Genomic DNA, 16,142 nt, shown 5'->3' with positions numbered 1-16,142 from the left:
GTTTTTTGGGTCTCTTTTCTAAATAAAGAGGGCATGAGTTCTGGAAGTTGAGCCACACTGACTGTTGTGGTTTCTTTATTGAGGCTACTTCACGTGGTAATTCCTGGTAGGCTACTTATAATTGGAGTTTCACTAATAAACACCTGACTGGACTCATGCCCAACTTGTGAAGACTGATCAGAATAGACTCAAGTGTACTGGTCTGATTCAGGTGATGACCGACCCAAATCTGGCCTGTGGCATCCAAAATGGTACAAAATCATGTGTATACTCACAAAACTTACAAAACACATTGTGTGCATCATTTGCCAAGTTTCCTTCCAAATATAGTCTAGTCCTTTTGAACAATCCACCAGACACGTGGATGGAGACGCACTTATTGAGGATCAGGGGTGTGTGTATCCACATACCAATGGCAGGGCACTCCAATGGAAATATCTTCACATTAACGTTAGCTAGGTCGCTAATGTAATCCTTGGTTAACAGAGAGTTTGACTGCACAGTTAGCTACACTGTTAACAACAAGCTTACAACACGTACAGTTATAAAAGCACAACATGCAACAGCAACATTCTGTGTCCGATCGACAGTCTGCTCCCACAAGTGGGCTTTTCTGTTTCTTTATGTGATAGTTTCTGACTGACATGTCATACAGTTCAGGATAGACAGTAGCTAAAGCAGCGTCAGTGACAACACCGCTGCCTTTCTGAAAAGGTGCTCAGAACGGCTGCCCAAAAAAACGCTGACCGTGGCACTGTTTTCTTTAGGCGGCCATATATACTTTCTCCTTGTCAGCAACAACTGAGGTCCCAACTGGGCCGGCAGAAGCTCAGTCCACAGGGACTTGGCTTGGGTTCAAGCATGGAGCGTGGACTGGTAGCTGGAGAGGTGCCAGTTCACCTCCTGGGCACTGCTGGGGTGCCCTTGAGCAAGAAACTGAACCTCCAACTGCTCAGGGAAGCCCTCTTGTTCTGACATCTCTCCATTTAATGCATTTATAGATCCTGTTTGTGCATGTGTGTGTATTTTGGGCCTGTGTGTACATGACAACAGTGTGAGAAAAAAATTGAATTTCCCCTCTGGGATTAATAAAGTTTATCTTCTTCTTCTTCTTTTAAAAAATATGCTGACTTCCAAAAAAACCCCACTATTTTAACACAGGCCTTAAAAAAGTATTGAATATATTATGACAAATATATAACATCTGCAAAGACAGTTTTTGGAAGAATTTAAAACTGTCTTTTTTAACATCCATGTTTGCTTGCCAGCACTCCTCTTCCTCACTGCCTTGTTGGTGCTTTGCTACATTTCTTGGCCCCGTTTCACTATGGTACCTTTGGAACCAGAAGTAACCCTTCAGACATGGTACCTAGACCCTAGCGTTTCCACTGCAAACAGTACTCTTAAATGTGGGCAGGGTTGTTGTCACTCACTGCTCCGTCCAGCACTCACTGTATTTCTTCCTTTATCAGTGCACCTCGTTTATCGTCCACAGAACGAGGCTGCATGCCGACATTTTCAGAACAAAATAAAACAGGCTGCAGTGAGAGTCTCTCTCCATAGGATATTTAAAAATAGCATGTTTGTGCATTTAGTCCTTCTCAGGCAAGCTCAGGGGTTTAGTGTTGCCGGGGCCCACAGGAAGAACGTCCCACAATGCTTTTTATCTTTGAGTGAGGATTGGGATATATGCCGTCCTGGTTTAATCAATATATATAAACGCTTGAAGATACACTCATCGCTAAAAGTGTATGTCATATAAAAACTAAAGTGATGGTCAAAGTTGTTTAAGTCAAATTTAATTTAAGTTGTTAAAGTCAACTCATTGAGTAACATTACAAGTTTACGTTCCACATTAAATTGCCGGCAGTCGACCCAGTGAATGAAGTTCTTTTTTCTCCGGCTGCTGCAAGAGGCAGCAAAACATGCTTTAATTTTATAGTTACAGTTTACTAATAAAACTCTCCACAGTATGAACAGTGGTTACATGAACCTCAAAACCAGCCACAACTCAGCCCTGAGCAGAGTGACCGTCCCCTACTGACCAATCAGACTGCAGTGTTCACAGCTCCACCTTTTAGTAACAGATCTGTGTGCTAGGTACCCCAACAGAGGGGGGACCAAAATGGGGACGGTACAGAGCGGTTCCATTGGTACCATCCACAACTTTTCACAGTGGAAACAGAAAAAAAGCGTACTGAACTTACTGTACCGTACTACTTGGTGGAAAAAATGATAATAGGCAACCATGTATTGATACAATACTGCGGTGCAAAATACTTTGGTATGGTATCCCATTGATTTTTCCTCCACCCCTACAATTACTCCGTATACTGCTGCTGTTACAACACTACTCTATATAATACTACAAACATTTTTGCTCCCACAGCTGCAACTACTTCCCTGTTGCTATTATTACTCCTACACTACTTCCTCTTATACAACTACTGAACTACCAAGACCACTGAATGCATTCACACACACACACACACACACACACACACACACTCACACACACACACACACACACACACAGAGTTTTGTTTTCCATACTGGCACTAACACCGTGTTGAAGGGTAATAAAGACGAAGACATGAGCCACCACATGGCGTGCTCACAACATGTCCTTCTCAGTCATTCATTTTATCACCCACTGCCACCACGAGGAAGATTTTCCATCCAAAACATGAACATAAAATACAGTTTCATTTCCATCTAAAGTGGAAAGATGTATGCCTCTAATGTTCTGAAATGATTGGATGTACAAGCTTTACTTTAAAAAGGATTCAAAGTCAGCGACTGATGTGGAAGCGTAAAATACCGACGAGCTCCACGGCAGAATAAAATTAGAGGAAACACTGTGCTGTATGTTTCTGTGTCTCCCATTTCCACCACTTACCTTCTTAATTTCAGGGGCAAACTAATCAGCGAATGCCGATGCAAATTTCCATGTTGCATTAAAAAGAACAACTGTGAGCTTGGGTGCTGATGGTGGAATTTTTGGGGGGCTGTTTTTTATTCATGATATGGAGTCTTTTAGATGCCAGGCAGCCTCACATTTGGAGGGAAGTGCTGCTGCTGCTGCAGGGAGTCCAATAAAAAGTAATTCATTTGACATTTACAAAAAGCAGCACACATGTGAAAAGGCATCCATCATGGTAATATTCACCGAACACTTAACAGACCTCAAAAACAACTCTGCTCGGGTTAATGGCGCCAAATCAATACGGCTGATTCAGTCCTTTCCATAAACAGGGTTTGTTTTTATTAACCCTGACTGGTGCTGAAGGAAAGGGTGAATCATAAAGGGCATGATCTAATGTGCTGTTGTGCGTGTGTGTGTGTTTTCATGGGTCTGACTGGGACTGGACATGAGAACATGTACCATGTATGCAGCCAGGGGAACACCACATGGCCGAGCTGCAGTGACAACAGGCAGACATGATGAAAGGATACTGGCTCTTCACACAATATAACAACTGTTCAAAAATAAATGTATCATGTTGAGAAACTCATCAATCGCTGGCTGGAAGTGTTGATTTAGGCTCCCTGATACTTAGAGGGGAAATAAATATCTAATGTTTTCATAGAAACAGAAACTGTGAAGGAGATGCAGAGCTGAAAAACAAAAGTGACGCAACTTCACTTTTAACCTCCTATTTAGCGTTTCTAAGCATTTATGATAGTTTATAACTAGAGCTGCAACATTTTATCTATAATCGATTGGTTGTCAACTATTAAAAGTTATCGCCAACTAGTTAAATAATCGATTTATTGGTTTGAGCAATTTTTTAAGGGGAAAATCCAGCTTCTTAAATGTGATTATTTTCTGGTTTCTTTCTTCCTCTTGATGACAGTAAACCGAATATCTTTGGGTTGTGGACAAAACAAGACATTTAAAAATGTCATCTTGGGCTTTGGGGAACACTGATTGATATTTTTCATCATTTTCTGACATTTTCTAGACCGAACAACTGATCGATTAATCAAGAAAGTAATCGTCCATTATGAAAATATCGTTGCCAGAGGTGTGGCCAGATTCAGACCTAAGCTTCCAGTCCAACATTAACAAGGTGACGGAAATATCACTTTTCAGCCTCAGAAACAAAATTAAGGTACGACCATTTCTAAATTAAAAAGATGCTGCGAAATTGATTGGTGCCTTTATTTCAAGCCGACTCAACTACTTTAACGCACTTTTTACTGGCGTCCCCAAAATACACCACTGAGAGACAGCTCATTCAAAACTCTGCTCTCAACCAAGAGGAGAGAGCACATCAAACTTCCTGTTACATTTAGAGCTGTTTTTAAGCTCCTCCTCCTTGTATACAAAGCCCTACACGGGCTACATTGCTAACTCAACTTGGATTTTAACACCAGTGACTTGTGAATCTCTAGCAAAAGTTCAGTCAGAAAGACAACACTTTTTATGCTCAGGCTGTAAGATTCTTTCTCACCCTGCCATTCACTCCTTGCACACACGCTCACTCACTGTTTCTAGATGTCATTGTCTGGGAAGGTCAACTGAGTCATCAGCTGATTCACAATCAACCAATAGCACAGCAACACACGTTCTCTGTCAGCCTATCTTACTGCTCCTCGTTTTAAACATGGTTCTTTAATGGTTCTTGCTGTAGTTCTTTCTTGCTGCCGTCGTGAGCATCCTTTAAGGATTCATCAGCCTCATCAGCCTCAGCAGGCAGAAGCCTCAGAGTCATCAGCCACTTCCACCACCAGTGTCTGGACTCCAGGGGGGGATCTACCCTGCTGCCGCTCAGATGTCCCCCGATCACAAAATATCTCCCTCTGGTGTCCAAGCACCGAAGACTTCTGTCACCCTATTCATGTTTACAGTGTACGTATTTCTTATATTACTATTATTATTGTTATTTGCATTCAATTTTATATTTAATTGTTTACAGTATTTACTTTTTATACGCATGCTTCTAATTACTCTATATTTTTGATTTATTTCATATTCTTTGTTATGCACCAATACACCAAGCCAAATTCCTTGTATGTGAAAACCTACTTGGCAATAAAACCAATTCTGATTCTGATTCTGAATCCAAAGCTTAAATCTAATCAGCACAAATCATCTGTTAATCTCTACACTAATATTCTGCATTTAAGCAATATCACACTCGAGCTTGTGATGTTGTACTGTGATATCGTCACGGCTGTGATTCGGTCATAGGCACGAGGCCGCAGGCCGAGTGCCGAAGACAATCACAGCCATCACAGTACAACATCATGAGCTCGAGTGTGATATTGCTTTTATACAACAGCTCAACAGTTAAATAAGCAAGGCTGATTAAGAAATGTTGAAAAATGAAGACAATATAGATAATTTAAGCATTTTATTTGTCTTCCGCCAACAAAAATAGTTCCCTCAGGACTCCGCTGTCACCATCGCTATGTAACGCAGACATGGTGCGCCAGGCACTTTATACACATTTATCTGCACGTTTCCGTTAATTGTCCAGCCGGTGAAATAAGTCTGTGGTGACTGCATGGTGGACTGTCGCTTCACAGGCACAGCCGACTCTGCCTTCTGATCTGACAGTATGTTGCTTTTCTCCAAGTCATTGAGCTCCGCTGATGAAACACTGACAAACCTGGATGTGTGCTCAGATGGATTCAGCTTCTCCTCTCCCTCATCTTCCTCTGACGACCATTCATAGTTCAATTCAAAACTTATTTTAGGAAATAAATCCATATTTTTGGCTGTTTGACAGTGGATGAATTAATTAGCCTACAACGCAACTGCTGACCTAACTGACACTAACCGTCAGTTTTGATTTGATTGTTGATTGCAATCAGCTGTGAGGCAGAGTGATACATACGTGAAATAACCGTGAGGTTGTAATCCAATATCATCACGGTTTTACTGTCTCTCGACCAATCAGATTGCAGGGCCGGAACTAACTGTTGTATAATAAATATTATCTTTACTTCATTCCTTCCGTCTCCCCTGAATGAAATAACATTAACACAATTAATTCCCAGCAAGTCAAATCTTCCGGTCAAGTTGTGGGACAGAAGAATTTAGAACTTCTGTTACGTTACTGAGCGCCAGTTAGAAAAAACAATCCCAAAGACAAGTTTGTTTGCGTACAAAAACTATGTGGTGTTCAACAAAACACAGTTTGCTGTGACAACTTACACAAGATACAAGATACACAAGAACCGTAAGTCCAGGCTAACATGAACATAGTTAGAGGGCTATTGCTTATAATGTTATCAGTCCAATGTTAAAATGGCATTATAATTGCTGAAGAGCACAGTATGACTTGTTTAAGACTCTAAACGTAAAGCTGAGGACTTGGGACTTGAGTGTAAAGACTTACGTTTTACTTCTGACCTACAAAACAATGACTTGGTCCGACCTCTGTTAGTTTCAGAACTATTTATAACACACTATGATGTGGGTGTAAGCAGATATAAGGACATTTTAAACTATTGGATTAATGTACATCATCTGTCAACAATTAACTTCTGCTGTGAGGACATATTTTAGATGATTACAATTTTTACTACTCCTGTTTCCAAGGTCAAGAATGAACTTTTAAACTTAAAATATGTGTGATGTAAATACAGGGAAGTGAGCACTACAGGAGAAACAGCACTCTTTAATTTACTGTGAATCTAAACTGTGATTGAATTGAGGAACACACAGTTTATTTTTATATCTGATAAACTTAAAGAAAGGTGCTCTTCCTCATTTGTTGCTGTTACTTTCAGTTTGTGTACTACATGACATTTTGATCCTAAAATTAGTTCTGCATGCTGAAACTAAAGATTTAGTTAAAACAAATATTACTGCGGCATTTTATAAGTTGCACTTTGTATGAAGCTAACTCCTGTCTGTCCTTTACAGTCATCTGACAGCAGCATTCAAGGCAGGAACTTGTTACCACAGGCCGATTTAGCTCTGTAACATTTAACTTGTGGGTAAAGGAAACAGAAGTGCCACACATTTACCACAGGACAGCATCTGCAGTTCTCACCATGACGCCTGCATGTGTGCTTCAACATGTATATACACGTTCTCTATGTGCACACACGGATGAATCCTTGCAACTGTGTGCTGCACGCACATGTGCATTTGTGTGTTTTGCAAGCGTGTTCACATTAAAGTGTCAGTTAAGCTCACCGTGCCATTGTTCAACTTCCTGTCATCTTGAACAAGTGCACATTAGAAAACCACAGGTTGGTCACGTGACGCGACAAGTCCTACGCTGTCGGTGCTCAGTTTGTGCGGCACAAATCTTCATTTTCAATCGATTCACGACAACAGTGTTTGTGTTTCTTTCACAATGACTGTGAAGAAACTCCTCCTGTGAAAGGACACGCAGGAACCAAAAAGAGGAAGAGGAAGGACAAGAGGACGAAAGCGAACGGAGAGGTGATGGACACGACAGATGACAGTCCAGTCATCGTCACGAATGGTGGTGAGTTTATTGTCGAGCTTGTGCTTTCTTGGGTTATTCAAGGATTATAAATTTGAAAAAAGCTTGTTAGACTAAGCTCAGTGTGTGAAGTGAAGAGTACAGTATGTACTTTATGATGAAAAATGTAGTTTAATGTTTATTTATTGTATGATAATTATATTATTTTGCAAGTAAACAATCCATTTATGGTTCTTGAAGTATATAGTAGTAGAAGTATATATATATATGTGTGTGTGTGTAAAAAATGTGTGATAAAGTTTAAAGCAGAGACTCAATGACTGATTACTGTTATATTTCTGTGTTCTGTGTCATTCAGCTTATCCGGTGCGGTGCACTGAGGAAGTACTTCTCCCTTTCTTCACAGATGAGAGTGTGCAGGCCGCCATGGACTCACATCACCCTCCTGCCTCCCACAGCGCGCCTCCTGCTCTCTCAGAGCTTAGACTGGTCCTCCTGGGCAGGAAAGGAGCAGGGAAAAGTGCCGCAGGCAACACCATCCTGGGAGCAGCAGGAGGCTTTGAGAGTGGGAAGCCCACGGAGGAGTGTGTGAAAAGGCGAGGCGATGTGGCGGGGAGGAAAGTCACAGTGGTAGACACTCCGGGGTGGGAGTGGTATTACCCACTCAACAGCACCCCGAACTGGGTGAGGAGAGAGACTTTACGGAGTGTGTCGCTTTGCCCATCTGGACCTCACGCTGTGCTTCTGGTGGTGCGAGCCTGCGCCTCGGTAACAGATGACTACATCAATGAGATAGAGGAGCACCTGGAGCCGCTGGGGAAAGGAGTCTGGGAGCACACCATGCTGTTGTTTACCAGGGGGGACGAACTGGGCCTGGTGTCCATGGAGCAAAGGATCCTGACGAGCGGCCCAGGACTCCAAAGACTCCTCCAGAAGTGTGGGAACAGATACCATGTAGTGGATAACCGGAGTAAAGGAGATGGGACACAAGTTAAAGAGCTGATAAGAAAGCTGGAGGAGATGGTGGCGATGAAGAAGGGTGGATGCAGTTACTTAGAGATGGACAACACAGTCCTGGTGGGTCTGGAGGCAGATGGGAAGAGGAGAGCGAGGGAGAGGAGGAAGAAGCAGAGGCAGATGGAGGCGCAGTTGCAGAGAGGGACCATCAAGGCTGCTCTAATGAGTGAGTTTAGTGTGTTCGATTTGTAAAACAATTTCAAATACATGAAATCACATCACAGTTGGCCACAGATATAAATGAGCTTAAAGCTACACTAATCTATATTTTATATTAACAGAAAATCCTATGCACATAGTGTCAAACCCATAAAGAATTATCATGTGGCTCTGCAGTTCCCTTGAGCTTTATAAAGTGTGTAAGGGTCTTTTAATTCATTATCTTGGCTTTTAAGCCAGAAACTGCTGTTGGTGTCATTTCCGGAAGCAGCAGGCAGCTGTTTTCAGCCCCAAAAAACTATAATATACCCACTGTACACTACCTGCCTTGCACCAAAAGACAGACAGGCAAAGTTAGCCACCAGCTGATGAACATGTGGAGAACTTAGCAACCAAAGAGACAGATATTTCCTTCAAGAAATGGTGGAGACCAAAAGCTAAAAGAAGAGTGAATATTAGATTTGAAAACATCAGGTGGCCATTAATATGAAGTTTAAAATGCATGTGTAAGCAACATGTTTGCTAACACATTAGCAATAACAATTATTACAGCTTTTCTTGATTGCTATGACACTCTAAATGAAACTGGGATTCACTTGATCTTCATCATCACCTTCTTAGCGCAGCAGAGGTCATCTCTTCCAGATGCATTAACACTTTTTTTATTGGTTTGACACACTTGTTTTAAAACACAGATCCCAAAGAAAGACCAAAAATTCCACTGATTAACTGTGTTAAACAAAAGGAAAACATCTATTCACAGCTGAGAGAAATAACTAGCATAATTATAAATCTCTAATGCACAGGGGCCTGACTATTACGAATATCTGAGTTTGAAAAGTATGGAACCAAGACTAGGCCAAACCAAAGTATATTGGCTGCTGCGGTCCAGCCAAACTATTTGTTTCTGAGTATTGTTTATGAATTTGTGACAATCTTTATTGGTCCTTTGGTGAGGAAAAAGAATGAAAAAAGAGAAAGAGAAAGACAGAGAAGAGGAGAGAAGAAAGAAAGAACATAGTTCAAAAGCTGTACCATAATGAATGTTCAAACTAGTCTTGTTTAGGTGCTTACTGTAGGTCTCGCATGTCAGCTACAATGGATGGGCACAAAAAGACCAGCACTGCAAGCCAACAAGCTAGCAGTGACTGTGTCTGTTGGCATGTCTTTTTTTCTGGCCCCTAGTTGCCAAAATGGATTTCTCGAGCTTTAACATCAACTCTGTATGATCACACACCAATTAAAAAATATGTTTACCTTTCTCCCTTCCAGGTGAAGATCTTCAGGGCTCTGAGCTAGACGCCCACCAGTCGTTCTCCAAGGCTCCGCGACGTTTACCAGAGGTCAGACTGATTCTCCTGGGCGAGCGTGAAACAGGAAAGAGTTCTGCCGGCAACACCATCCTGGGCAAAATGGGCTTCTTCCAAGCTGGCGCGGTAACTGAGGAGTGCATCCGTCAGCAAGCGGAGTCAGCCATGCGGCTTGTGACAGTAGTGGACACTCCGGGCTGGGAGGGAGGCGTTGCCGGTGCCACACCTGAGAGGGTGAAGAGGGAGATTATCAGCAGCGTGTCCTTGTGTCCTCCGGGGCCCCACGCGCTCCTGCTGACTCTGAGAGTGGATACTCTGGTGAGGGCAGCGCATGTGAGGGAACATCTGGAGCTTCTGGGCGAGGGTGTGTGGAGACACACGATACTGCTGTTCACACATGGGGATCAGCTTCGAGAGGGGGTGGATATCAAGCAGCACATCCAGGGTGGGGGCAGGGACCTCCAGTGGCTGATGGAGAAGTGCAGGGGCAGGTACCACGTCATTAGCAGCACAGATGGAGGAGGAAAAGGAAACGACAGCTCCAGTAAGGTGACAGAGCTCCTGCAGAAGGTGGAAAAAATGGCTGCTATGAACAGGTGTGAGGCATTCTCTGGCCTCGTTCAGGAAGTCAGGGATATGAGCCGGCAGAGGAACGAGAAGTTTAACCAGCGCCTGAAGGAGATGGCGGACAAGATGCTTCGTCAGGAGGACGAGTTGAAAAATATGAGGGAGAGGGAGATGAAAAGAATCAGGTGGTTTTTTGACAGGAAGAAAAAGGTGAAATCACCTGGAAAGGCCGACATTCAGAGGGAAGAAGAGGAGGAAGAGGAGAGGAGGATGGACGAGAGGAAGAATGATATTGGGGAGCTAGAGGAGAGGATGCGATGGCTGACGGAGGATAAGGAGAGAGAAAATCAGGATCTGAGCATAGAAAATCAGAGAATCCGCGCAGCACTAAACCAGAGCAGCAAAGAAAGGGATGACGCCATGCTCAACCTGGAGCTGAAAGACAGAGAGATCGAGGAGCTGAAAGAAAGAATTGACGAGCAGCAACTGAAGTTGCTCGACCTTGAATGTGCTGCTGTCGAAAACGAACATGAGAGAAAACAGAGAGAGGACACCGTAAGAGCAAAGAAACAAGAGTGGCTGAGTCAGGTTAAGAAATTGGAAGAAAACATAGAGCTGCAGAAGAAAGAGAACGCAGAGTGGATGCAAAAAGTTGATTCTTTAAAAGCCGAAATGGACGAGACTAAAAGACAACATGATGATATTCTAGAGAGAAAGGAGCAAGAAAAAAACAGGGAGGTGGCAGAGACAGAAGAAAAACTTAAAAAAGAGATGGAAATAAAGAACAAAGAGCAGGAAGAGCAGAGGAAGAAAGTGTTAGAGGATATGAAGAGGAAAGCTGAAGAAATGAAATCACAACATAAGAAAGAGATAGAGAGAAAAATGCACGAGAAAGAGATAGAGATAGATGGCATTAAACTGCAACATCAGGAAGAGATGGCCAGGAAAATCAGTGAAATAGAAAAAATGATGGACACAATTAAAGGTCAGCACCAAAAAGAAATTGATCAAATGCTGAATGACAAGGCCAAAGACATAGAAAGGGTCAAACAACAGCTTGACAATGAAATAAGGGACAGACAGCAGGAACAGCAAAGAGAGATCGCAGAGCTGAAAGAACAGTTTGCAAAAGAAAGAGAGGAACAAAATCATGCAAAAAGGAGAGAGATAGCAGAGTTAGAACAAAAGTATCTTGTTCAAATAGAGGGAAAAATGCTGGAAAATGAAAAGGAGAAAGAAATGATTCATCTTAATCACAAAAAAGACTTAGCGCAGAGGATGGAGGAGAAAGAAAAAGAGGTAGAAGTGTTAAAAACACAGCATCAAGAAGAAATGGCAAGAAAAGTGAATGAAATGGAAAAACTCATGGAGGCAAGGGGAGCTGAGCACAAAGAGGAAATAGACAGAAAAGTGAAAGAGAAGGAGGAAGACATGGAAAGGGTCAAACACCAGCATGAAAATGAAATAAGAGACACGCAGGAAGAAAAACAAAGAGAGATCGCAGAGCTTAAAGAGCAGTTTGCTAGAGAAACAGAGGAACAACTGCAAGCTAAAAAGAGAGAGATAGCAGAGTTAGAACAAAGATACCTTCTTCAAATAGAACAAAAAATACTAGAGGGTGAAAAGGAGAAGGAAATGATTCATCTTAGTCACAAAAATGACTTAGCACAGAGGACGCAAGAGAAAGAAGAAGCGGTGGAAGTCTTAAAACTGCAGCATCAAGAAGAAATGGCAAGAAAAGTGAACGAAATTGAAAAACTAATGGAGGCGAGGGGAGCTGAACACAGGGAGGAAATAGACAGAAAAGTGAAAGAGAAGGAGGAAGGTGTTGAAAGAGTCCGACTGCAGTACAATGATAAAATAAGAGACATAGAGCAAGAAAGACAAGGACAGATTACAGAGCTGAAACGACAGTTTGAAGAAGTTGAGAAACAATTGCAGGAAAGACAAAGAGAGATAAGAGAGCTGGAGCAAAAGCATGCCACCCAACTAGAAGAAAAGGTGCTAGAACATGAAAAGGAGAAGGAAATGATGAATGAAAATCATGAGAAGTATATCATGCAGCAAATGCAAGAGAGAGACGGACTAATAGAGGAGTTAAAACGGCAGCATTTTAATGAAATCAAAGAAAAAATGCGGGAAAGTGACGAGCAAAAGCAAAGGCTTGCTCTGAATCTCAAGATGGAGATGCAGCAAAGGGTGGAGGAAAAGGAAAAAGAGATAGAGGAGATCAAAGTGGATGTCAAAGAAATGAAAGAAAAGCTGCAACAAAAGGAAGAGGAAGAAAGTGATCATTTAAATTACAAGAAAGAGATGGAGCAAAGGCTGGAGGAAAGAGAAACAGAAACAAAGATGATAAAAGAACAGTTAAAAGAAGTTGAGCAACAGCTGCGTCAGACAGAGGACGAAAAAGAAAGAGATCGCTTAAATTACAAGACACAGATGGAGCAAAAACTCCAAGAAAATAAAAGAACGATAGAAAAATTGAACCAGCATATACAGGATATAGACGAAATCCTGCAGAGGAAAGAAGAAGAAAGAGGAGAAATCATTCTCAATCAAAAGAAAGAGGCAGAGCAGCGACTGCAAGACAGAGAACGAGAGATGGAGGAGATGAAATTGCAGCTGTCAAACGACACGGAAAGAAAACTAAAAGACAAGCAAACCGAAATCGAAAGTCTCAAACAACAAGCCGACTCCAGGGAGACGAGATGGAGGGAAGAGCAGAAGAAGAAGGACGAGAAAGCAGAAAACGAGCTGAACCGACTGTTAGAAATCATAAAGCAGAAAACAAATGAACTAACACAAACACAATGTCTTCTTGCGGAGAGAGACAGCGAGATTGACGAAGCAAAAAAGTCACATGCAAACTACTTAAAAGAAATCGAAGAGCTGAAAGAAAGCAACAAAATCCAAATGTCAAGTATTATGGATATAAAGCAGCATCATGCAGAGATGGAGAGGAAGAAAGACGCTGAAATGATGGAAAAACTTCAGGAGAAAGAAGAAGAACTGAGGCAGAGGGACAGAGACAACGAGAAGGAGGTCGTCCAACTGAGGCTGACAATCGAGCAGACGAAGTCCGAGCTGAAGGAGCTCACCAACAAGATGGAGAAGGAGATGACGAGCATGATTCAGAATTATGAAAAGGAGATCGCGAGAAGGAACGAGAGCATAGAATCCATCGCGAAGGAGAAGGATCACGCTATCAGTCGCTTAGAGGAAGTCACAGAGAGCTACGAGGAAAGTCGGAGGACAGTTGAGGAGCTGCAGGAGCAAAACGAGAAGATGAGAAAAGAGGCGAACAACCTCAAAATAAAGAGCGAAGAAGATGTTAGGGGTTATGAACAGCAGGTGAAGAGCAAAGAAGCAGAGATACACAACAGAGAAGTGGAGGTCGAGGGATTAAAGGAAGCAAATGACAAACTGCAAGTAGAGATAGAGAGGATGAAAGAGAGAGAAGGAGAGGCAGAGAGGAAGATGAATGTAATGAGAGAGCAATTCCAGAGGGATGAAGAATTTCTGAAAAGCAAAAAGGAAGTTTTGAGTAGAAACGAAGAGGAGTTGAGCAAAAGAGGACATGAACTAGATGCAAAAGATAAGGAGCTTGCTGAGAAGGAGGTGAAGTTAGAAAGTAAGGAACAAGAGCTTAGTGAACGGGAAGAGAGTCTAGAAAGACAACATAAAGAGCAACTGAAAAGAGACAAAGATGTGAATGTCAGGGTGAAAACTATCGAGAGAAAGGAAAGGGAGCTGGACAGCTTGCTTGGAGCTCTGGAGGGCAAACAGAGGGAGCTGAACTGTCACGGTCAAAATCTGCAGGAGAAGGTGAAGGGGATTAAAGATCACGGGAAGGGCCTGAAAGATAAGGAGTACTACTTAAGAAACGAAGAGCAGGAGTTGCTCAACTGGAAGTCAGAGTTGCAGATGCAGAACGAGCAAGTGAACTCGAAAACGCAGCAGCTAGATGAGATGGGGAGAGACTTGGCTTTGCTGAAGGAGGAGCTTCACAACAAAGAGAAAAAATTTAAGGAGTCACTTAAGAAATTAGGAAAGTGGGAGCAGAATCTTAAAGAACGGGAGGAACGGTTGGGCAAAAGAGGGAGTAGACAAAACGAGGCTCATGGCAGTGTTGATGAGACGGATTGTTTTGATCTGACAGCTGCAGTTGAGAGCTCAGAACATGACTTACATTTAATGTACCGAGAGGTCAGCGAGAGACGGGAAAAGGGAAGGGAGTCAGATAGAGGAGAAAAGGATCAGAGGATGGAAACAGCATCGTCAGCTATAGAGAGCAATAACTGTCACCTTGAAACACTAAAAGAGATAGAGATTGCTGAGGAACAGGAAGGGATGAGAAGTAGAGGAGAGGAGACAAGGAAGAAAAAAGGCAGGGAGGAAGTGGAGAGGGCAAAGGTCGTTAGAGATTTTAGGTTTTTATCTGCAAGTCCTGGTCGCAGACGCTCAAACAACAAAGACCTTCCTGTGTCAGATTTAAGGGTGGTGGTGCTAGGGGAGTCCTGGTCCTCTCGCTCCCCAGCTGGAGTCACCATCCTGTGCGGAGAGGCATTCAAGCACGTCGGGTCTACATTCAGGCCCTGGAGAGGTCAGGTTGCCGGACGTCACCTTGCTGTTGCCGAACCACTAGGTCTGAGGTGGAGAGACGGACCGGATCCGACCGACACCATGCAAAGGAAGAGCATTCTGGACAGCATCTCCTGGTGTCACCCAGGACCTCACGTCGTCCTCCTGCTCATGCCCGCCTTCCTGACCTGCACACAGAAGTGCAGGAGAGCAGTGGAGGAGCACATGAGTTTGCTCGGGGAAGACGTTTGGCGGCTCACACTGGTGCTGTTCACATGGGGGGAGATGTTAGGGGAGAGCGCTGAGCAGCACATCCTGAGGAACGGGGAGCTGATGGGGCTCGTGGAGAGATGTGGGGGCAGGTATCATGTGCTGAGCAAGGACAACTCTATGATTGAGGGACTGTTTGAGAAGATGGAGGATATGGTGGCTTCCAACAGTGGAGAACTGTGATGCCACTGTGTGAAAACCTCATGTAAAAACAGTGTTTATTTTAATCTTATGTGAATATCTCTGAATAAATGTACAAAGTGGTGGAAGAGGTACTCAGATTCTTGATTTAGTGTAAGTCAACATCTCATTATCATAAAGTAACTTTAGCCTAGTGGGGGCCAATGTGTGGTCTGTCCTGCTCTAAAGGGGCACAAGATAAATCAGAGGGGTCGTGAGATGACTAACAGGGCAGGAAAGAAGAAAAAATTTAACTCCTGCTTCACAAATCTCTATTATTTTTTGGACATTTCCCTGAGCTTTGCTTTTTTTTTTATTGAACTGCTTGCTCATTTTACCTCTGTGGGCCTGAAGGGAAACCACTCCCATGTAACAAAAAGGCCCAAACTAAAGCTGCTTTATTATAGCCAGAATGATTAACAACCTCTGGTTTAATCTTGAACAAGACATTCATTATATTTTATAAGTGTATTGTGTTCTTTTATGTGAAATCTTAATCTAAAACAAACCAGTTATTACAGCTGTCAGATTAATTTAGTAGAGAATAATTCCCTGTGAACTGTAGTGCAGTGGAAGTATAAAGCCACAGAAAAGGTCTTTTATACATGACATCATACAGAGAGCGATTTTAAAGCTATGGTAA

At 42.7% G+C, this 16,142-nt stretch overlaps 1 protein-coding gene across 2 annotated transcripts; it reads left to right on the top strand.

Moving 5' to 3' along the window:
- The first annotated feature begins 7,218 nt into the window (after nucleotides 1-7,218).
- Nucleotides 7,219-15,696, top strand: si:dkey-185m8.2 (trichohyalin). 2 transcript variants are annotated; one of them, XM_049567548.1, is made up of 3 exons: nucleotides 7,219-7,454; nucleotides 7,819-8,595; nucleotides 9,861-15,696. In XM_049567548.1, the coding sequence occupies exons 1-3, from the start codon at nucleotides 7,412-7,414 to the stop codon at nucleotides 15,500-15,502; spliced, it is 6,462 nt and encodes a 2,153-aa protein (XP_049423505.1). In that variant the 5' UTR covers nucleotides 7,219-7,411; the 3' UTR covers nucleotides 15,503-15,696. The 2 variants fall into 2 exon arrangements, with proteins under 2 accessions (XP_049423505.1, XP_049423504.1); XM_049567547.1 differs by having other exon boundaries at nucleotides 7,771-8,595.
- The last annotated feature ends 446 nt before the right edge of the window (nucleotides 15,697-16,142 follow it).

The sequence above is a fragment of the Epinephelus fuscoguttatus genome, linkage group LG23, assembly GCF_011397635.1.
Source record: "Epinephelus fuscoguttatus linkage group LG23, E.fuscoguttatus.final_Chr_v1".
Taxonomy (NCBI): domain Eukaryota; kingdom Metazoa; phylum Chordata; class Actinopteri; order Perciformes; family Serranidae; genus Epinephelus; species Epinephelus fuscoguttatus.
Note: the sequence above shows the minus strand (reverse complement) of the source record. Positions and strands in the feature narration are given on the sequence as shown.

Coding starts and splice junctions, on each gene's coding strand:
- si:dkey-185m8.2 (XM_049567547.1), top strand. CDS start 7,412: ATGGACACGACAGATGACAGTCCAGTCATCGTCACGAATGGTG. Junction 7,455..7,770: donor AGTCATCGTCACGAATGGTG/GTGAGTTTATTG, acceptor TGTGTCATTCAG/CTTATCCGGTGCGGTGCACT. Junction 8,596..9,860: donor CATCAAGGCTGCTCTAATGA/GTGAGTTTAGTG, acceptor TCTCCCTTCCAG/GTGAAGATCTTCAGGGCTCT.